The sequence below is a fragment of the Ovis aries genome, chromosome 2 (genome assembly GCF_016772045.2).
Source record: "Ovis aries strain OAR_USU_Benz2616 breed Rambouillet chromosome 2, ARS-UI_Ramb_v3.0, whole genome shotgun sequence".
Lineage (NCBI taxonomy): Eukaryota > Metazoa > Chordata > Mammalia > Artiodactyla > Bovidae > Ovis > Ovis aries.
Window position 1 is genome coordinate 183,284,030 of NC_056055.1, and position 22,779 is coordinate 183,306,808.

The 22,779-nt window shown below is 39.4% G+C and overlaps 1 protein-coding gene across 7 annotated transcripts in view; it reads left to right on the plus strand.

Moving 5' to 3' along the window:
• The first annotated feature begins 1,032 nt into the window (after window positions 1-1,032).
• INSIG2 (insulin induced gene 2) overlaps window positions 1,033-22,779 on the plus strand; it is a 35,424-nt gene continuing 13,677 nt past the window's right edge. For 2 of the 7 annotated variants that reach the window (XM_060411170.1, XM_042243956.2), the window contains exons 1-2: window positions 14,280-14,736; window positions 21,960-22,359. In XM_060411170.1, the coding sequence (XP_060267153.1) occupies window positions 22,116-22,359 (244 nt within the window). In that variant the 5' untranslated portion in view covers window positions 14,280-14,736; window positions 21,960-22,115. Of the gene's footprint in view, window positions 14,737-21,959; window positions 22,360-22,779 lie in introns of all 7 variants that reach the window. The other 5 variants (XM_060411169.1, XM_060411168.1, XM_060411172.1 and 2 more) reach the window with 5 other exon arrangements.

The following is a 22,779-nucleotide window of genomic DNA, read 5'->3' on the forward strand; positions in this document are numbered from 1 at the left end:
AAAGCTGAGTGCTGAGGAATTGATGCTTTTGAACTGTGGTGTTGGAGAAGACTCTTGAGAGTCCTTTGGACTGCAGGGAGATCCAACTAGTTCATCCTAAAGGAGACCAGTCCTGGGTGTTCATTGGAAGGACTGATGCTGAGGCTGAAGCTCCAATATTTTGGCCACCTCATGTGAAGAGTTGATTCATTGGAAAAGACCCTGATGCTGAGAGGGATTGGGGGCAGGAGGAGAAGGGGACAACAGAGGATGAGATGGCTGGATGGCATCACGGACTCGATGGACATGAGTTCTAGTGAACTCCAGGAGATGGTGATGGACAGGGAGGCCTGGTGTGCTGCGATTCATGGGGTCACAAAGAGTCAGACACGACTGAACTGAACTGAACTGAATGATAGCCTCTAAATGTGAACTAGGCATATAGTAGGGAAAGAATTATTTCTGATGAATGGAGGTATGTTAACTAAAAGGCAGGGCTCCCTTTAGAGCCAACCACAGGCCTCTGGGATTGGTGCTGTACTACCCAAAACGTTTACTAAGGACTTGGAATAAGATTATGATAACATCATGGCATGCAGATACAGGCTGTAGGTAACACAAAGCTGAAAGGGCTCATCATTATGTTAAATGGTGGAATTTGTACCCCAAAGATCTTTCCAGGTAGTAACTATTGACATGGTTTAAGAAAAAAAATCAACAGGGAAAGTATAAACCCTTTTGATTAGGCATCCACTCCTCACCCTCAATGGACAATGTGGAAACATCCAAACAACTCAAAATTCTACCCACAACTATAAAAGAACAGGATAGAGAAAATGTGGTTTGTGCACATGGAAAGAATTTTCAGTTGTTTAAATTTAACAACTCAACACAACTTAATACTGGGATGTGGTTGCCAAAAATGCTACTGTGATAGGACATTTTGTTAAAAGAAGGATCCAACACAAGGGACATGATGATGCAACTCTGGTGTTTGTTCTGGAAGTAATCCTATGGAGAGTATTAACAGACTGGAGTATGTCCAGAGAAAGCAACAGTTACGGTAAGGGGACAGAGGACCTGTGATATAGAAAATGACTAAAGAAACAGTATATTCAGCCAGGACAAGAATCTGTGGGGAGTGTGGAGTCGGAGGAGAGCTGAACAAAAAGCTGTCACACAGAATGGAGTCAAGAGGCAGGAGCAATAAAAAAGGTGAGTGCAGTTGAACTCTAAGGAGAACTCTGTCATACACAGAGCTGTTTGTGCAAGGATGAAGAAGTGAGAAAGCTGCAATCCTGGAGACATTCAACAGAAATACGAAGGTCATTTGTCATGGAGAATATCAAAGTTGTTAGTAATAATACCCACAAGACTATGATTTTTTATGACTTTATAAGATGTATTCCTTACAACAAGAAGTGCTTTTAACAATGAGGAAATGAAGGATCAGAGGGGTCAAGCAACTTGCCCAAGAATACCCAGCTGGGGATAGAGAGCAGAGATCAGAACCTAGATCTGCCTCCTTTTAAACAATGCTCATGCTTTTCCACTGGCTCACATGTTCTCAAAGAAAACCGAGCTCTAGGAGAGGATCATTCTTTAAAATAACAGAGGAGCTATGAGATCTTCTGGAGCTAAGGTATCTAATAAACCCTCCAAGAGTACTGAGCATCACCAGGACTCTCTAAGCTATCACTGAGCAACATATAATATTACTCAGTTTGGAATGCCTTTTCTACTGATGGTTCTGTCATACATCAATAGTAAAATCAATTTTATTAATCTAAGATTTTTTCTGAAGTTTTAAGTTCTTTTAATTCTCTATAATCATTATTAAAGCATTAGTTCCTAGCTTTAAAAAGAAAGTAGTTTCTCAAATATCAAGGAAGTTAAAAATTTAATTTTTTAATTGAAAAACATTATTATAGTTGATTTACCATATTGTTTTAGCTTCAGGTTTATAGTAAAGTGATTCAGTTCTATATGTATATTTTTTCAGATTATTTTCCATTATAGTTTATTAAATGATAGTGAATATAGTTCCCTGTACTGTAAGTAAATTCTTGCTGCTTATCTATTTTATGTATAGTATTTGGTATCTGTTTTTCTCATACTCCTAATTTATCCCTCCCCTTCCCTTCCTCTTTGAATTTAAAGTCATTTAAAATAGTTTATTTGTATGGAAAATTATTTTGATTGTTCCTGTTTTGGGGAAATCTAAGGTCCCACCTTACCTGTCTCCTGAGATACCTGTATGCAGGACAAGAAGCAACAGTTAGAACCAGATGGGGAACGATGGACTGGTTCAAAATTTGGAAAGGAGTATGTCAAGGGTGTATATTGTCACCCTGCTTATTTAACTTATATGCAGAGTCCATCATACAAAATGCCAGGCTGGATGAAGCTCAAGCTGGAATCAACACTGCTGGGAGAAATATCAACAACTATAGATATGCAGATAACTCTCTATGCCACTCTAATGGCAGAAGGTGAAGAGGAACTAAAGAGCTTCTTGATGAAGGTGAAAGAGGAAAGTGAAAAATCTGGCTTCAAATGCAACATTCAAAAAATTTAAGATCATGGCATCCAGTCCCATCACTTTATGGCAAATAGATGGGGAAAAAGTGGAAATAGTGATAGATTTTATTTTCTTGGGCTTCAAATTCACTGCAGATGGTGACTGTAGCCATGAAATTAAGACACTTATTCCTTGGAAGAAAAGTTATGACAAACTTAGACAGAATATTAAAAAGAAGAGACATCACTTTGCTGATAAAGTTCTGTATAGTCAAAGCTATGATTTTTCAGTAGTCATTTACAGATGTGAGAGCTGGACTGTAAAGAAGGCTGAGCACCGAAGAATTGATGCTTTTGAACTGTGGTGCTGGAGAAGACTGTCGAGAGTCCCTTGGACAGCAGGGAGATCAAACCAGTCAAACCTAAAGGAAATTAACCTTGAATATTCACTGGAAGGAGACTGATGCTGAAGCTGAAGCTCCAATACTTTGTTCAACTGATGTGAACAGCCAACTTATTGGAAAAAGACCCTTATACTGGGAAACATTGAGGGTAAGAAGAGAAGGGAGTGGCAGAGGTTGAGATGGTTAGATAGCATCACTGACTCAATGAATATGAGTTTGAGTGAATTCCAGGAGATAGTGAAGGACAGGGAAGCCGGGTGTGCTGTAGTCCATGGGGTCACAGAGTCAGACACTTAGCGACTGAACAACAATTTCCAGAAGAAATCTAAATTCAAGCCCTTAAATTTCAATTTTACGTCATTACGTGTATTTTACGTCAAAAGTTTAGTCACTCAGTCGTGTCCGACTCTTTGCGACCACATGGACTGTCGACTACCAGGCTCCTCCATCCATGGGATTTTCTAGGCAAGAGTACTGGAGTGGGTTGCCATTTCCTTCTCCAGAGGATCTTCCCAACCCAGGGACCGAACCTAGGTCTCCCACATTGTAGAGAGACGCTTTACTGTCTGAGCCACCAGGGAAGTCATTACATCACCTAGCCTTATGCATACTTCTTTTAAGGAACTTTGAAATATTTAGTCATTTATGTCCTCCATTTGGATCAGACAAAATATTCTGCTGTTTGTATATAGATGTACCCCCCACATGTATATATAATTGGGAAGCCAGAGGAAATTCTCTACTACTTTTTTGATCCCCGTATAAAAGCATTATACACTTTTAGACAACTGTGAGTCTAGCTTAAGTTCATTTCGAATTTAGAATACTCATATTGCCTTTGGGAGACTGAAAGCTGTATAAGCCCTCAGGTGTGCATTCATTTGAATGAAGGCGTGTTGCAGAGCTAGAATGACCATGTGGTGAATTAGCAGGAGAGAAATCTCTCAGCACCTTGTTTTTTGACCTCAAATTGTATGGGCCCTTGTAATAATTAATAGCTAGTGTCACCTCTTTATTCTTGGTCTCTATCATTGCCTCTCTGACAAATAGTTTATAGTCTATAATCTTTCCAGTTGTCTTCTCACCCTGATGTTTTATACCTCAGTGACTTTGTCTCAGAGTTGTGTTTTGCATTTGCTTGCTCATCCATGGTGACCTTGTTTGGGCTTTGTTTAGTTTATTTGTTGCCTGATGATACATACCAAGCCTTACAGGGACCATTTGATTTTATATACATTCAATTTATTGACTTTAGTCATCACTGCTTCCTAACAAACCCAAAAAGCACCCTGAAAGGGTTACATCAAGGCCAAATCTAAATGGTGAACGCTCTTCTCACTGCCTTCTTTCAGAAGATTGGAGGTTTAACCTGCCTTGTTCCCCATCCTGCCCCACTCTTTGACCACATTTTTTTTTTTTTTTCCTGTAGCCAGCATTGATCTTACTAATTATCACAGATGGAAGAAATTCAACCATGAAAATTCAGGTTAGTTTACCTGTCTGTGACCAGATTGATTTATAAGCACCTCCATCATTCCTTTTTTCTTCCAGTTTGTTTGAGTGTGGTATAGAGCTCATCCTCAATTTAAAAATTACAAGCAAGCTAAGGTCAGTAATTGCAGAAGATATTTACTGAGTTTGCATAAAAAAAGATAAGTGTCCCTATTAAATTAGCTCACATTTGTGATTACTACTGAATAGTGGGTGACCTCAGTGTATGGAGCTACAAAATGATAAATAATTTATATTGAACATTCTGGGCATATTATCAAGAAAATGAATAAAAGCTTTGCCTACAAATATACCAAGAATTATCCATGATTGTCACTGTTAATTATCTATTGCTATTTGTTAAGCTAGTACAGTAGAAAAAAATTTCTGTTACATGATCTAAAAGATTTAAAGCATGGTCCTGAGAACAAGATAAATTCTTTTTTTTTTTTTTTTAAAGCAAGGAATTAGGAATCAGATCTGATTTCTATTCTGACTCAACTAATAGTAAATCTTAGGCTCATCCTTTCCCTCTGTGAAAGGACTCCTGTCTTCTCAAAATACTGACAAAGGATGTAGGAAGATCCTGGAACAGATCACAGACATAAAGAACAGATTGTGGTTGCCAAGAGTTGGGGGCAGGGGATGGCAGGGAAGAGAGGGTATGGGAGCTTGAGATTAGCAGATGCAGACTATATGTACAAGATGGACAAACAACAAGGTCCTAATGTATCACACAGGGAACTATATTCAATGTCCTGTGACAAGTTATAATGGAAAAGAATATGAGAAAGAGGTGGATTCTTAACCACTGGGGAAGTCCCAGGGTCTTGTCTTTTAAATTTGAGGTCTCTGACCCCAAACTTAGCAGACTTCATGATTTTACATAGTCTCTTGTCTGAAAAGTCTGTCAAGACAGAATTTCAATTTTTCCCAATCAGCAAATAATTTCTGGGCAAGAGCAGCTTCCTTGCTATGCTTACTTTTCTGGGGTCTCATTTTCCCTTAGATTTTTGCCTGCTAATCCCTCTTTATCTTTTTAGCTCTTCGATGTTTTTAAGGTAATACTTAAAATACATTCAAATAAACACGGTTTCCAGTGGGAGGCTTTTTATCTTTTCATAACTTGGCCCACATTAACATGCTATAGTCTTTCTACAGGTCACTCACTCATGATTCTTGCTGAGAAACCAAACTGCCTTTTGAAATTGGCCTGTCCCTCTGGAAGAAGCTGGTGCCAAGTCTGAACATTTAGAATGCCATAACTCAGACTTTTTCCCAAAGTAAAATTAAAAAACCACAATTAAGTGCAACTCCTTTGCACTACATAATTCTGTCTCCAATATGCTAAAAGTACCAGCACATTTTAAGTGGACAAATTGGTGGTAGATAATGATTTTGCCTTTCTTTCTTAATGTTTTTCTTGTCAGTATTTTGAGGAAGACTGATTCACATAAATCATCTAATATAGTGCTTTCCAGTAAAATTAGTGATGATAGAAAAGTTTTAAAAACTTCAGTGTCCATCCATATGGGGTTACTGTGCTCTTGAGATGTGGCTAGTGCAACTGAGGACCTGAATTTTTATTTTAAAGTAATTTAAATAGCTTCATGTGTCTAGTGCCTGCTGTATTAGAACATTCTAAGATAAATGTATTTTTGCTGTGCTAAGTTGCTTCAGTCATGTATGACTCTTTGCGACCCTATGGACTATATAGCATGACAGGCTCCTCTGTCCATGGAATTCTCCAGACAAGAATACTGGAGTGGGATGCCATGCCATCCTCAAGGGGATCTTCTCAACCCAGGGAGTGAACTTGCGTATGCCTACGTCTCCTGCATTGCAGACAGATTCATAACTCACTGAACCACCTGGGAAGCCCATATTTCTGCTACTTCAAGTTATACACTTATTATATAAAAAGGTTAGGTTAAAATAGTTTTCTGATCATAGACCTCTCTTCAGAGGCTATGTAGTTCATGAAACCAAAATAGTAGCAATCACTATTGACATAAGACAACAAATACAACAAAAAATTAACCCTATAAATATTTATTGAGCTCCTTACGGACTAGGCACCACCCTAGGCACTGCAAAGGTGCCATAAGCTGGATGAGCCTGCTTACTATGTAGATCATGATGGACTGACTGATGACAGAGGATTTCATAAACATTTTTCACTGTAAAATACAAATTCATTACTTAAACTTCTCCTAAACATATTAGAGAGGGATATTTATTTGACAGTGTATAAACATAGCCAACTGTGAGCTCTGTGAGATACTCCAAAGAAGGAAAAATTGTTTTATGGGACAAATTTTGTCCTGGAATACTATAGGATCTCAGAATCCCCATATTGACAACATCTGTTTAATTTTTTCTAATCCAATGTTTACCTTCAAGTGGGCCTTAGGAAGCATCACTATGAACAAAGCTAGTGGACGAGATGGAATTCTGGTTGAGCATCATCCTGAAAGATGATGCTGTGAAAGTGCTGCACTCAATATGCCAGCAAATATGGAAAACTCAGCAGTGGCCACAGGACTGGAAAAGGTCAGTTTTCATCCCAATCCCAAAGAAAGGCAATGCCAAAGAATGCTCAAACTACCACACAATTGCACTCATCTCACATGCTAGTAAAGTAATGCTCAAAATCCTCCAAGCCAGGCTTCAGCAATACGTGAACCATGAACTTCCAGATGTTCAAGCTGGTTTTAGAAAAGGCAGAGGAACGAGAGATCAAATTGCCAACATCTGCTGGATCATCTAAAAAGCAAGAGAGTTCCAAAAAAACATCTACTACTGCTTTATTGACTATGCCGAAGCCTTTGACTGTGTGGATCACAAGAAACTGTGGAAAATTCTGAAAGAGATGGGAATACAGACCACCTGACCTGCCTCTTGAGAAACTTGTATGCAGGTCAGGAAGCAACAGTCAGAACTGGACATGGAACAACAGACTGGTTCCAAATAGGTAAAGGAGTACATCAAGGCTGTATGTTGTCACCCTGCTTATTTAACTTATATGCAGAGTTCATCATAAGACCACTGGGCTGGATGAAGCACAAGCTGGAATCAAGCTTGCTGGGAGAAATAACAATAACCTCAGATATGCAGATGACACCACCCTTATAGCAGAAAGTGAAGAGGAACTAAAGAGCCTCTTGATGAAAGTGAAAGAGGAGAGTGAAAAAGTTGGCTTAAAGCTCAACATTCAGAAAACTAAGATGGCATCCGGTCCCATCACTTCATGGCATATAGATGGGAAACAGTGGAAACAGTGGCTGACTTTATTTTTCTGGGCTCCAAAACCACTGCAGATGGTGACTGCAGCCATGAAATTAAAAAGATGCTTACTCCTTGGAAGGAAAGTTATGACCAACCTAGACAGCATATTCAAAAGCAGAGACATTACTTTGCCAACAAATGTCTTTCTAGTCAAGGCTATGGTTTTTCAAGTGGTCATGTATGGATGTGAGAGTTGGACTATAAAGAAAGCTGAGCGCCGAAGAATTGATGCTCTTGAACTGTGGTGTTAAAGAATATTCTTGAGAGTCCCTTGGACTGCAAAGAGATCCAACCAGTCCATCCTAAAGGAGATCAGTCCTGGGTGTTCACTGGAAGGACTGATGTTAAAGCTGAAACTCCAATACTTTGGTCACCTGATGTGAAGAGCTGACTCATTTGAAAAGATCCTGATGCTGGGAAAGACTGAGGGCAGGAGAAGGGGACGATAGAGGATGAGATAGTTAGATGGCATCACCAACACAATGGACATGGGTTTGGGTGGACTCCAGGAGTTGGAGATGGACAGGGAGGCCTGGTGTGCTACGGTTCACAGGGTCGCAAAGAGTCGGACATGACTGAGCGTTTGAACTGAACTTAATCCTTACCAAATATGAGCACAGAATCCCATTTTCCTCACATATTCCTGTTACTATTAATTCTATGGAATACATTTTGAGAATTAGAGATTTATGCTGAGGAATTTTATAAGGTACAAATCAGAAAAAACACTGGATAGATTATGATAGTTTTTTTCAAAGTAGTGTTTGAAGATCTTTAGAGGACATGAATATATTCTCAGTAGTACATAATTTTATTGGAGAATTTTGAAATGATATGATTTTAGTTACACGATAAGCTTCAAATATCAATTCAAGTGTGCTTTGAATTGTATTGGTAAAACATTCTAACAGAGTACTGCTATGTGATTTCTCTTAAGATTGACTTCTAATAGTCTTACATTGATTAAAAATCAGAGATGGATTTAAATTATCACTTGCTCTAAATGAACATCAAGTAATGGTAGGGATAACTGTACAAATAAAGGTTTAATAAAGAGAAGTATTAAAAGAATTGAGCCATCACATGATAAACTGCAATTAAGAGCATGTATTACCTCAAAAATAATTCATTCTGTAACAATTATTTCAATATTTATTGTTGTTGTTGTTGTTCTCTTGCTCAGTCATGTCCATCTCTTTGCAACCCCATGGACTGCAGCACACCAGGATTCTGCATCCTTCACCATCTCCCAGAGCTTGCTCAAACTCATGTCCACTGAGTTGGTGATACAATTCAACCATCTTGTCCTCTGCCATCCCCTTCTCCTCTTGCCTTCAATCTTTCCCAGCATCAGGGTCTTTCCCCGTGAGTCAGCTCTTTGCATCAGGTGGTAAAATTATTGGAGCTTCAGCATCAGTCCTTCCAATGAATATTCAGGGTTAATTTCCTTTAGGATTGACCGGTTTGATCTCTCTGCATTCCAAGAGACTCTCAAGAGTCTTCTCTTAACACCACAGTTTGAAAGCATCAGTTCTTTGGTGCTCAACCCTCTTTATGGTCCAACTCTCACATGTGTAAATGACTACTGGAAAAACCATAGCTTTTACTATATGGACCTTTGTTGGCAAAGTAATGTCTCTACTTTTCAATATGCTGTCTAGGTTTGGTCATAGCTTTTCTTCCAAGGAGTAAGTGTCTTCTAAGTTCATGGCTACAGTCACTGTCCGCAGTGCTTTTGGAGACCAAGAAAATAAAATCTTTCACTGTTTCCCCATCTATTTGCCATGAAATAATAGGTCCAGAAGCTATTATCATCTTTTTTTTTTTAATGTTGAGTTTTAAGCCAGCTTTTTCACTTTCCTCTTTCACCTTCATCAAGAGGTTCTTTAGCTCTCTTTGCTTTCTGCCATAAGGATGGTATCATCTGCATATCTGAGGTTATTGATATTTCTCCTGGCAATCTTGATTCCAGCTGTGCTTCATTCAGCCTGGCATTTCACATGATGTACTCTGCATATAAGTTAAATAAGCAGAGTGACAATTTACAACCTTGACATAGTCCTTTCCCAATTTGAAACTAGTCTGTTGTTCCATGTCCAGTTGGTCCATTTCAATATTTATTGAAATGCTTCAATTTCAAAAATATCTTTCACATTCTGTAACTTGAAGATTACATTTTTAAGCCTTTGTTCATATTTATTTTGCGAATGTTTTGGTTTATAGATGTATGAGTTAAGCCTAAGAATTTTCTAACTAGTTTTATATCTAGAACATTACAATTTTTTTAAGTCTAACTAATATTAAAATAATCAAAATCAAAACTAAGGTGACATACAAATTATTTATGTATGTAAACACTGTTGTAAGATATTTCTATTACATTTTGAATGCATCATATAGCATTCTTAAATATTTGGCCAATATTTAAAATTGGTTTGCATTCTATGACTATGCATCATCTGTTAAATTGGCTGTATGGCCAGAAAAGGTCTGCAAAGTATTAAAATCTCATCATGAATACTCACAAGTTGACTGGTTTAATATCACTGTGGATAAAAATAGCTTTATTGAACTGTTCAAATATAGCAATATCAGGTTTTGTGGATTTTTTTCCCTCTCGATGTCTGCTATCTTTTTAAAAAATTCCATACACAACATACACACTATGCAAAGCATGCCTTCAACTATCACCTGGAGGTCAAGGATTTCAGAACTCTATTTCTATCCATTTGTTCACTTCAATTTCAGACACACATTACCAACACTCTAATCAAGAGTTTTACCTAAATGTCCAACAAGTATTTCAAACTTGTTGAACCCCAGATGCCAGTTCTGTGTTCTTGTTCTAGACCAGTGGTGTTCACTTCTAGCCAGTCTATGAAACTCAAAACTCTGAATTCATCTTCCACTTTTTTCTTGTTTGTCCTCACCCTAACATCAGCAATCAGCAAGTCCTGCACATTCTCTGCACCCTAGCCATTGTCTTAGTTCAGGCTTGTACCACCTTTTAAACGATGACTGCAATATCCACCCACATAGATTCCCTGATGCATCAGTTACCTTCAGTGCCAATCTAGCTTGAAATATGAACATAACTAATCTCAAGGGAAGTCCTCAGGTGACTTGCTTCTGCCTACATGAGCTGGCCAAGCTTCATTTACTGAGGCTTCTGCCTTAAAAGACTGAGTTTATAGAAGGCAAGGCCTTTGTCTTGTTCATTTTTATTTCTGTGTTTTATAAAATTCTTAGTATGTAACTAGTTTTACATGTAGTTGAATGTTAAGCACTAATGAGTGGCTAAGAGCACAGGTTTTAGAATCAGACAGATCTAGGTTTAATTTCTGCCTCCTCTGCCTCTTAGTTGCTAACTGACCCTGAGCAAATTAACTTTTAAGACTGCAATTCTCAATTCTGGCTTCATGTTAAGATTACACAAGGGATTTATTAGAAGGGCCCAAGCCCCCACTTCAGCCCAATTAAATCAGAATATATGGAGGGTGAGGCTCAGGGACTAGAAATTTTAATAGATTCACAGGTGATCTTATTATGCAGCCAAGGTTGAGAACACAGCTCTTGATCTTAATTTCTCATCTACTATGTAGTAACTGTTTTGAAGGGGTTTGGAGCATCTGAAAAGAAATGGAATTCAGTATAGTGCCTGGCACATAGTGGTGATACAGTGGTAAAGAATCCACCTGCCAATGCAGGAGACACAGGAGACGCAGTTTCGATCCCTGGGATGGGAAGATGCCCTGGAATAGGAAATGGCAACCCATTCCAGTATTCTTCCCTGGAAAATTCCATGGATGGAGAAGCCTGGAGGTCTACAGTCCATGGGGTCACAAAGAGTCAGATGTGACTGAGCGCGTACACGCACACACACACACTGGCATATAGTACGTCACAATGTTAACGCACAATCTTAATTTGTAACCTTCTCAATCGCTAGCCACTAGCTGCTTTGCCTTCAATTCCTGGAATGTACAGATTTTGCAGCTTTAGTACCTTCACTCTTGCTCTTCACCCTGCTCTTAGAAGATTCCTATCTTCAAGTCACACCTGAAGTCATATCTAGCCTCCAGGTTTCCCCCTTTATTTTCTATTGCATAGGGAGATGTTCATTGTCATCACTTGTCTCACTTTGAAATTATATATTAACTATTTACTGTGTGTTTCCCCAAATGTACTGCAAACTTCAGAAGGCAGAAAAGGTCACTTTCCTCCTGGGATTCAGTGCCAAGTGCCTGGGGGGGGCGGTGCATGATGTTCAGGTAATCGTTGTTAAAGATTGGATGAATAAATAGTCCATCCTGGACTCTCAAAAAGGCAAAAATCCTTGACTTTTTGTGTCCCACAGCTATATGTATTCCTAAGTCAAAACTAGTACTGCTGTCACTAGTGTTCCAGTTTCTAGCTCTTGACTAGGAAAAATGTAACACTTTTTTTTTTTTTCCTCAGGGAGATGGTTTTAATTTGGGTAAGGCTTCCAAGTCCAGGTTCTTAGAGGCTTAGTCATCAACTCTTGGGCAATAATTAATGTTAGTCTAACAACATCTCACTTTAACAAGGTAAATAAACTTCTGTGGGTGTGTATGTTAGCTAAGTAAGAAAGGTTTTGTTTTCCAGTTTATCTTTTGTCCCATTCAGTTGGGAAGCCAAACAACATGTAAGGTTAATGGAAAAAATGTTTTTCTTAAGTTACAGAATTATCAAATCATTGATACATTTGCCTATGAAAAGGACCTTAGAAATAACCTAGACCAATCCCTCATCTTACAAACGAGAAAAAAGGCCAAAAAAAGTGAATTTTTTGGACATGATTATACACATGCTGTCAGAGCACCAGGTTTCAAGAATCCTTCACCAGTGTTCTCTCAGCCACATTACACCAGTTTCAAAGTAACCCAGTTATTCCAATTTCTCACAGTTCTTCATCAATTTATATTCTGGCATCAAGCAATTTGCGATTTTCACGTTTCCATGATAATAACAAATGCTTAGTCCAAATTCATGAGTATGACATTCAGATCTCATGTCTCAAGACATCTGTCCGTGCGCCAGGCTCCATCATCTATTTCAAGTTTTCCCATCTCTGAGCTCTCACCAGAATGTACAGCCCCATAATATCTGCCTCCTTATAATCCATGAAAACTGTCCCCAAACTTAATCAGAAGACAGTGGTTCTCTGTGTTTCTCCTGAGGACTTTGTATTCTGCTCTATACCGCAATAGGAATGACTGTGTTGGATGTAAGAAACTTAGAAATTGGTGCCACATGGTTCTTGCTTTTTAGGTCTTGTCTCTTCTTGAAATCAATAAATATTTAAACTAAAACAAAAGCCTCTCCAGGATAAAATTTTCCATAAGTAATTTCTTGAAGACAATTTTTAAGTGTTTGAAAAAGGCAAGACGCTGATGAATAGGACTCATGCTGCTTTAAAGAGGGCCCCGGATGTAAGGACATTTTGAAGTTACTGTCTTTTCTGGGTGCTTTTCTCTTTTCAAAATTGCTCATCCATTCAGTATAATTCATCCTTATCCATTTTTTTTTTTCCTACTGGTAGTGTGAAAACCTACAGGAGAGAAATTTACGACCTTTAGGAAACATTAAACAAAATAAAAAAGGCCATAGAGAAAATAAGAAAGGCCATGTAAATACTTGCTTACGTGTATTTTGGTGCAAATTTAATATCGCCTTCAAATTTTTCACAAATAAACATACCCATAAAAAAGTCAGAAACATAGCATCATTAATCAGTTCAAAGTAAAAACAAAACAAAACAAAACAAACGAATTTCACCAATACACTTCTTTGCACAGCTCTTAAACAGTAATTCCAGGCCCAAACTTCATGTAAAAACTTTCCACAAAAACACTGTAACCTGACCACAACCATATTATGATACTACTTCTGACAAATAAAGGGTTGTAATTTCTCTACTTTGTATTTTCCTCTTAGTAGTTTGTATTTTACTTCGCAAAATCGACTGCGCTGTAAACCTCAAAAGCTCTTTCTATGAAAACTGTCCCCATACCGCTTTACCTGGTCAAATTTGGGGAACGATTATTAATGAATGCCGCATAAAGTGCTGCGGGATGGAGAAGAGAGAATGATCAATTATGCTCTCTCCCCAAAGAAGTTATGACTTTAGAAGGGAAGGAAAAAAAGGTAAAGAATAAAGGTCGGCGAAATCACAAAAGATACTGTCTGCATCCTTTGCAGGAGGACCGGCGACCTGCGCTCCAGAACTCCAATTTCAGCTCCGAAGAGAAGGACGCGCCAAAGGTTTGCGTGGGTAGCTGCACGATTCTCTGGCACCGCCCATAGGGTCTGGGCAATCCTCACAACCCACGACTGCCCGGTCAGCAAACAACAGCTGATCTGGTTGTCTCCACCAATCGACGGTCCACGCCTACAGGTGCCCCTACCCTCGCGGAGACCGGAAGTTCTTTTGCCCCGGCTCTCCGGCCTTCCACCTGGCCCCTGTGGGAACCGGAAGTTATTCTGCCCTGATCGTCTGAGCGTCTGAGCATCGGCCGCACAGGCGCAGTGGAGCTCGGGCGGAGTTGTGGGAGGGGAGGAGGAAGAGGCGGAGGGGGGTCGGGGGCCGGTCCCAGAAGATGGCGGAGGCGGGGGTGAGTTGGGGTCCCCTAGGGAAGCGCGAGTGACTTGATGCTGAGGGAAATAGCCTGAGGAAAGGGGTGCCTTCGGGGGGAGGAACTGCTTGCATTTTTGCAACCTGGGAACCCTCCTGGCAAGTGTGAGGAGCCAGGACCACAGATGGGGCCTCCGGGGCTCCGCTTACCTGGAGGAGGGTCGGCGAGATCCGGAAGGGGACGTCTGGGTCAGGGAGAGGGCCTAGGAGAGGCCGAGACTCCCTGGACAGTGGAAGTGTGCCCGGGCGGAAAGAAGGCTGGCGGACGGCGGGAAGGGCGACCTCGAAGATATGAAGGGGTAGAGTCGGCGAGCTGTCAAGCTTAGAGCTGTCAGGACTTGGTAGGCTTGTAGCCAAGGAGACCAGACTCAGGCTTAGAAGGGGAAAGGATCTGGAAAGGTTGGTATTGTATTGATAGTACGCTTATAATCCGCCAAAAGGTTTGTAGATATTGGGCTGAGGAGTGGGACTTTGGCATTTTGGATTTTAATTGGAGACCTCTGGAGTAGGTATGAGGTAAAGCCAAAGAGAACTCTTGCCAGGACCTAGAAGTCAGTTGGTGATAGTTTCCAAGATTTTAGGCTTGGTCACTGAAGATTGGCAATCTAGAAAAGGAAAGCAGTGTGGGTATAATGGGGGACGAAGGGGAAAGGGTGCTAAAACTTAAGTGATAATGACCTATGTCCAGTTAGTATTGGCAAAAAGTTAGTGAAGTGTGGCGTTAGCTAGATAGTCTAGGAAAAAATACCAAGGAGAGCTGACTATTCTGTAGGGTTATTGAGGAAATGCTTCAAGAAGGAATGAATAGTCTTGACAACTGGGGCACTGAGACTGGCAGGGATCAATATTGCAGTGGTTTCAGGGGAAGTCAGGCTCCAGTCTTGGGTTCAGGAGGAATGAAGGCAGCCTGGCAATGGCCAGCTTGTATCTTCTAATTTTGGGATTTGGCCTTGATAGGGAACAGTTGAGTGAAAATGAATGGTGGGACCCCTTTGATATCCCCCCTTCCTCTCCCCCTTAATAGCCATGTACTCTTCCTGTTCCCTCCTTTCATTCTTTCTCTGGTCATTAGGTTGAGCAGTGTTTTGTTACTGTTCTCAGTACATATCTGATATAAAGTGACAAAGCTATGAATCATGTATGTTTAAAAGAGGTTAATTCTTTTTAAACTGACAACTGTTGCTTCTACATATGGCGGAAAGTTTAAAATGCAATTCAGTAAGTTAAAGACAGAGCTTATTTTCATCGTTATCAGAAAATTATTCTGAAACGATGGAGTAACCTTTTTATGGGCTGAGATTTGTTATTTAAAAGCAGTAATGGGATGCAAATATTGCTTGTTTAATAGTTTCTGTGTTTGGATTTTAATGTTGATAGGAGAGATGAGCTGCAGGGTCTTCAAGGCTGACATTGTTTTTTTCCTAGAAGTTCTAAGTGTCTGTAGCCTATGAATCACATCTGTATGATTTTTTTAAAGGAGAGTTTCATTGATTTGTGTTTTTCTAATTATGACACTTATTCTATTTTGAGAATGCCTTTCTAATTACTAGAGCATAGGATAAGAAAGTGGGAGGTAGTAATTTAATTTTATTATTGAGTAATCTTTCTGACCTAAGTACCTGAAGAGACAGGGTAATCTGAGGGAATAAACACACTTCTGTGACTGCTTTTCCTCTGAAGACTAAAGATCTTGTTTGGTTTTGGGGGTGTTGCAATTGTTAAAATACAATTGATTCTTCAGGAGATTTTGTTTGTGTGTTTGTTTTCAAATGCCTTTTGCCTGGAAGTTTTTTTACTGGCAAATGTAAACTTTGATTTTCATCCACAAAGCGGAAAATCAGTTACAACTCTGTTTTATTTATCTGATGGTAATAATAACCCATTGATTGGCAGCCATAGACTGGGAGTAATGTTTCCCAGTTTTGATGATTTGTTACTGATCTATCCAAACTATTTGAACTATTTTCATTTTGTTCAGTAATGTACTCTATAGAAATTGTAAGTCAGGGGCTTAACGTAGAATTTTTCATGTTCTGTGGAAGTTTCTTCTTTGTCAATTTTTGACACACAAAAAAAGTTGTCCTTTTCTTTTTTGCTTAAAAAATGGCTTTAAAAATTATTTCTTGTGTGGCACTAAATTGTTTTTGTATGGTGTTTTTAGAAAAGGCAATTGTGGTGAAGAAGCACTCTGGAAAGGGAGCCACTGTGCTTGGGGCTAGTGCAGGTACTACCTGGCAACAGTTTTATACTTGCAGTAGCTAGCTTAACCTATTTTATTTTGGTAAGGATTAAAAAAACACCTCCCTACTTACTAGGATTATTGTTGAGGATCTATTGAGATATTATCTTTTAAGTGGTATTTTTATACCGGAGACTTCTTGATCAGAAAATTATTTCTTGGGTAACCTAAATTTTTGAAATATAGGTGTTTAAAAATTTTTTTGAGAATCAAATTTATCACTGGTGTAATAGTAACATTTAAAAGTATAGATACACGTTAGGCAGATATTATCAATTCATAATCAGAAAACCGAACTTTAAAACATATAAAGGATACTTATTCCAAGAGCTTTCACTTTAAAATAACCTACTTCCCTAATGAGTGACTATTATAAACATGCTTTTTTAGGAACTTAATTGTTGTGCAGTAGGGGGTGTAGAATGTTTCATCCCTTCAGTTTGGCCATTTCTAGGAGTTCGCTCTATTTGTTTATCATAGGAAGATCCAGTATATACATTCTTGATCTTGTCACTTCACTTAACCACTTTGGGTCTCATTTGCTTTGCCAGGGAACTGTTAGATCACTGATCCTTAACTTCTTTTGGATCATGGATTTTTTTTTTTTTTTTTTTTGAGAACTTGATGTGAAAATGTCCAAACTCTCTTCTCCGAAGAATGCTTATATGCACAACTTCTTTGCTTTTGTTTTGCATCAGACTTACATACCCCCTGAAGTAGATGAACTCCCAATTCCCTTCCATTTCTTAAATTCTAGGATAGTGTGATTCTAAAGCATTCTAACTTTTATTTTGTCTCCAGAAATTATATACTATTGGATTATTATGTAGTCACAAAATTAGCTTTTTGGTCTTAAAAAAGTAGTTTAAAAAAATCTTCCAAATAAACATCAGACAAGTGTGTTAATTTTAAAAATCTACTTTTGGGGTAAAGTAGGAAACCATAAACAAGCACTTTCAGGAAAGATTGAATAAACAGCTGCGGCAGAATAACATAAACAGTGTAAAAGTCTCTAGCAGCCTTGAAATAGAATGAGGAAGGAGTTTAGCAATCAGTGGCTCTTGGTGGGAGAGCCTTGCTTCCCTGTGAGTGTTTGGGTGGTTGGAAATATGTAGGGCCATTTTTAGTTATCTCAAAGTGGGGAGGGGGCGTGCACTGGCATTTGGTGGACATGAGCCAGGGTTGCTCAATGTTTTGTAATGCTGAGGGCAGTTCCAAACAACAAGAAATTGTCTTGCCCTGTCTTATCCTGATCTATGACAAAAACTGGTGAGTGATGTGAGATGGAGTGTACTACACCGGAAACAGGTTTTAAAAACTGAAGCTATTTTGTTCTTTTAAAAACATTATTCGACATAAAATTCCCCTTTGGAAAAAATTCAGACAGAAACAAGTGATTTACTAGAGCAGTTGGGTTACTGAAAATGTGCATTTACTCTTTGTGCACTACTAGCTGTTCTGATAGCAGAATGCAGGGGGTATTGTTGTGTCTACTGAAGTTTGGGAAATGAAGAGTTGACTGTTGGTTGAATATTGTATGAAGTTGGCTGTATGATTTTTTTCTTTAATACATCTTTTACTCCTTGATCTGGTACTCTTAAGATCACAAGGTGTTTGTACATTTATTTTTATGATCTTTCTACTTGGATATTAATTGACATTCATAATGTCATTTTATTCTTAGTGCAGAGAGCTGACTCATTTGAAAAGACCCTGATGCTGGGAAAGATTGAGGGCAGGAGGAGAAGGGGATGACAGAGGATGAGATGGTTGGATGGCATCACCGACACAATGGACATGGGTTTGGGTGGACTCCGGAAGTTGGTGATGGACAGGGAGGCCTGGCGTGCTGCGGTTCATGGGGTTGCAGAGTCGGACAGGACTGAGCGACTGAACTGAACTGAATGTCATTGGAATGTTTACAGTTGAGATTGTTTTCCGGTGTCTATCCATCTTTTCAGTAACCAAATCCCCTTCTGTAAGAGATGTGCCAAAAAAGAAGCCTGAGGAGTTGGGCTGGAATGGGACTCAAGGTTTATAGGAAAGAGGAGGGGTTTTAGCGTCAGTCAGATGTAGGGTACAATTCCAGTTCTAATACTGCCAGTCGTGTAACCATAGGAAAGTTGCTAAGACTCTGACTTAATATCTTCACATGTAAAATGTGGAAGATAATACCTACCTGTAGCATTATTTTGAAAATTAGAGTTACTATGTGCCTGGCATAGTGTAGTCCCTCCATAAATACCCATTTATAATATGCTTTATCATGATGGTAATGATGATGATGAATTCTGTAGCTACTGAACACCAGAACACATGACATTTTCCCATGAATCAACTGTAATATGTACTGTTTTCTCTAGGCGACTAAGCTATAGAGGTCAGTGATGCTGTAGACTTAAGTAGGTTTGTGAGGTTGAGGATAGAATTCCCCCTCTGGGTGTTGGGCATACGCTTTGAGTGTGGTAGAGGCAGTTAAAAAAAAAAAGTCTATTGTCAGTGTTTATTGCATGGAACTGATAGGCTGTGAAAGTTCCTAGTACTTACAGATGTTCTCATTTTTTTATACTGTTTATCTCTAAAATAAGCTCCTCCATCCCTCCTACAGTGTACACATGGGCTTTATTCCAAAATTCATTTGTAAGGTAGTTTGAAACTTGGAAGCTTAGAGGAAAGGTATTTTAAATGATTAAATGTTTGGTTAGGTTCACCTTCCAAAAGACTTGTTTAACCCAGTATAGTTTGATTCAGAAAGAGCTAACCCAATTTGATTAAACAAATGTGAATTTGTGGAGCTCCCAGTATGGGCTATGTAGGTACCTTTCTGGGTTCATAGGCACAATGAAACTTGGTAGTGACTAAGATGTACATACAAAGCTTATATTTCATAAAGCAAATATACATATCATCCATAATGTTGCTGTTCAGTTCAGTTCAGTTGCTCAGTAGTGTCCGACTCTTTGCAACCCCATGAATCGCAGCACGCCAGGCCTCCCTGTCCATCACCAACTCCTGGAGTTCACTCAAACTCACATCCATCGAGTCGGTGATGCCATCCAGCCATCTCATCCTCTGTCGTCCCTTTCTCCTCCTGCCCCCAATCCCTCCCAGTATCAGAGTCTTTTCCAATGAGTTAACTCTTGGCATGAGGTGGCCAAAGTACTGGAGTGTCAGCTTTAGCATCATTCCTTCCAATGAACACCCAGGGCTGATCTCCTTTAGGATGGACTGGTTAGATCTCCTTGCAGTCCAAGGGACTCTCAAGAGTCTTCTCCAACACCACAGTTCAAAAGCATCAATTCTTTGGCGCTCAGCTTTCTTCATAGTCCAACTCTCACATTCATACATGACTACTGGAAAAACCATAGCCTTGACTAGACGGATCTTTGTTGGCAAAGTAATGTCTCTGCTTTTGAATATGCTATCTAGGTTGGTCATAATTTCCTTCCAAGGAGTAAGCGTCTTTTAATTTCATGGCTGCAGTCACCATCTGCAGTGATTTTGGGGTCCCCAAAAATAAAATCTGACACTGTTTCCACTGTTTCCCCATCTATTTCCCATGAAGTGATGGGACCAGACGCCGTGATCTTAGTTTTCTGAATGTTGAGCCTTAAGCCAACTTTTTCACTCTCCTCTTTCACTTTCATCATTAGAAGCGCCATATTTAAGTTTTAAATAAACTAAGATTGAGAGAGAATATCATTTATGTACTGAGGTGACAATGCCCAGGATACGTTGTCGGATGGGATAATAGTAAGTTATGAAAATGGTCTATATAGTACTTTCCCATTAAAAAAAATATATATTGGTATTTATAGGGGAAAAAAGAAACATCTAGGGGAGTATGTAAGAGTTTGGGAGGCTGGACATGATGATGTGAATGAGGGTTTTGGAGCCAGACAGACTGCATGGATTTGAATTCTATTTTGCTGTCTTACTAAGGGTGGAAACTTGAGTGACAGCCTTTCTTTGCTTTTTTACCTCGCCTGTAATATGGACATAATTGCACTTACCTGTTAGGCTTGTGAAAATTAAATGAGTTACCTTATGTCAGGTACTTAGGATAGCTCATGTGTGCCAAGTTGCTTCAGTTGTGTCCAGCTCTTTGCGACCCTATGGACTGCAGCCTGCCAAGCTCCTCTGTCCATGGGGATTCTCCAGGCAAGAGTACTGGAGTGGGTTGCCATGCCCTCACTCCAGGGGATCTTCCCCACCCAGGGATCGAACCTGTGTTTCTTATGTCTCCTGCACTGCAGGTGGGTTCTTTACCACCAGTGCCTTACATAGTCTCAACTGTTATTTGCTTTAAACAGACAAGGGGACTCTGGAGACATGGGTTCAATCCCTGGGTCAGGAAGAAACCCTGGAGTAGGAAATGGTAACCCATTCCAGTATTTCTTGCCTGGGAAATCCCATGGACAGAGGATCCTGGTGGGGCTACAGTCCATGGGGTTGCAAAAAGTCAGACATGACTGAGCATGCATGCATGCTTTTAAAACTCACTTCTGGGTACAAAGGAAAGATCACTTTGGGTTTGTCGAGGGCAGGGAGTGATGGTGAGTGAATACCTAGAATGGCTGTACTTGCTAAGTTCTAGGTTTTACGAATCAGATGCCCTGTGCCTCGAACTCCTTAGAATTTAGCCAAGAGGTTATTCTGTTTTCTTAGCTCTTTCTTATGCTTCCTACTCCAGCTTTCTCACAGTAGCTCTCATGATTGCGACAAAGGTGGACTGGGTGGCAGCAGGGGTGGTCACAACTCTGGCCTGGGGACAGTGGGTCAGGTCTGCTTTCTGTGCTTGATGGATGTGTTAGTGAATGGGTGGTGGTCTGTTTTTTATAGGGCACTTTTGTGCAGAAATTCACATGTTTAAGCATTAAACATTAAAAGAATCATTTTATTCCCCTAGGGAGATCGTTCTCAAGAGCAAGTCACATTTTATTGAGAACAGTAAAACACTAACAGTCAGAATATGCCAATTTTCTGTAAAGTTCTGTAAAGTGTAAAAATTTCTATGTGAATCTCCAAGCCCTTCAGTTACATGGGCTTGGAGATTTGGGTAGAAGAAACAGAAACCTGGAGATTTGATCTTGTGGTTTCTCCAATAGTAAAAGTGTCGCAGATAGCCTGAGCTGCTTTTTTCACTGATGTGGGGCAAGCAGGGTCACTAGTTCTGTCCTGGTAAATATAAATTTAGCACTTTATTTTTTATTATAATATGCATATAAAATGTTTTTTACATCTTCTTATTCCATAAATAACTAAATAAGCATGTAAACTTGTCATTTCATTATTTGTTCTTTAAAAGGAACTAGTATTGAGATCAGGAAAACTGTATAATTTATTAGGCATACATTGATTGCTTTTTTCTTATCTCTTGCAGGATTTCTGATAGGTCCTGTTTTAGGACGAGATGCAGTACTGTTGAAACACCAGTCTGCTTTGGTTCATACAATCAGCTTTTTCAGCTGGGAAACCATTTCTTCTTCCTTTTTTTTTTTTTTTTTTTTTTGGCCGACTTAACTGAACTTATGCAACCATGGCAGAAGGAGAGACAGAGTCACCTGGGCCCAAAAAGCGTGGTCCATATATCTCATCCGTCACTAGCCGGAGTGTGAACTTGATGATTCGAGGAGTAGTGCTGTTTTTTATTGGAGTATTTCTTGCATTAGTGTTAAATTTACTTCAGATTCAGAGAAATGTGACACTCTTTCCACCTGATGTGATTGCAAGCATCTTTTCCTCAGCATGGTGGGTACCGCCGTGCTGTGGCACAGCATCAGGTATGTGAAGGCTGTTTCTGTAACACAGAAAGACATTAGGATAAATGACCGTGGCTAGTGTCTGGGAAATAACTTGAAAAAGCACTACTGGGTTGTAGTTTAAATACAGTACAATGGGCCTGTTTTAAGTGATGAGTTTAATGAGTTTAGATGAATCATACATTCATGTAACCACCCCCACAGTTCAGCTATAGAACATTTCAGGTACCCTCTAAATTCTTTTGTGCCCTTTTGCAGCTTACCATCAACCTCAGGCTGAATCTGGATTATTTTCACCTGTTCTAGAATTTAGTATAAATGGAATCATAGAGTTCTTATTTGTTTGTGTCTGATTTCTATGTGACCCATAGGACCTTTAAAAATTCAGTCCTAAAAACAGTCTTGATTCTCTTAAGCATGAGGCTTTTAACCTCTTAATTT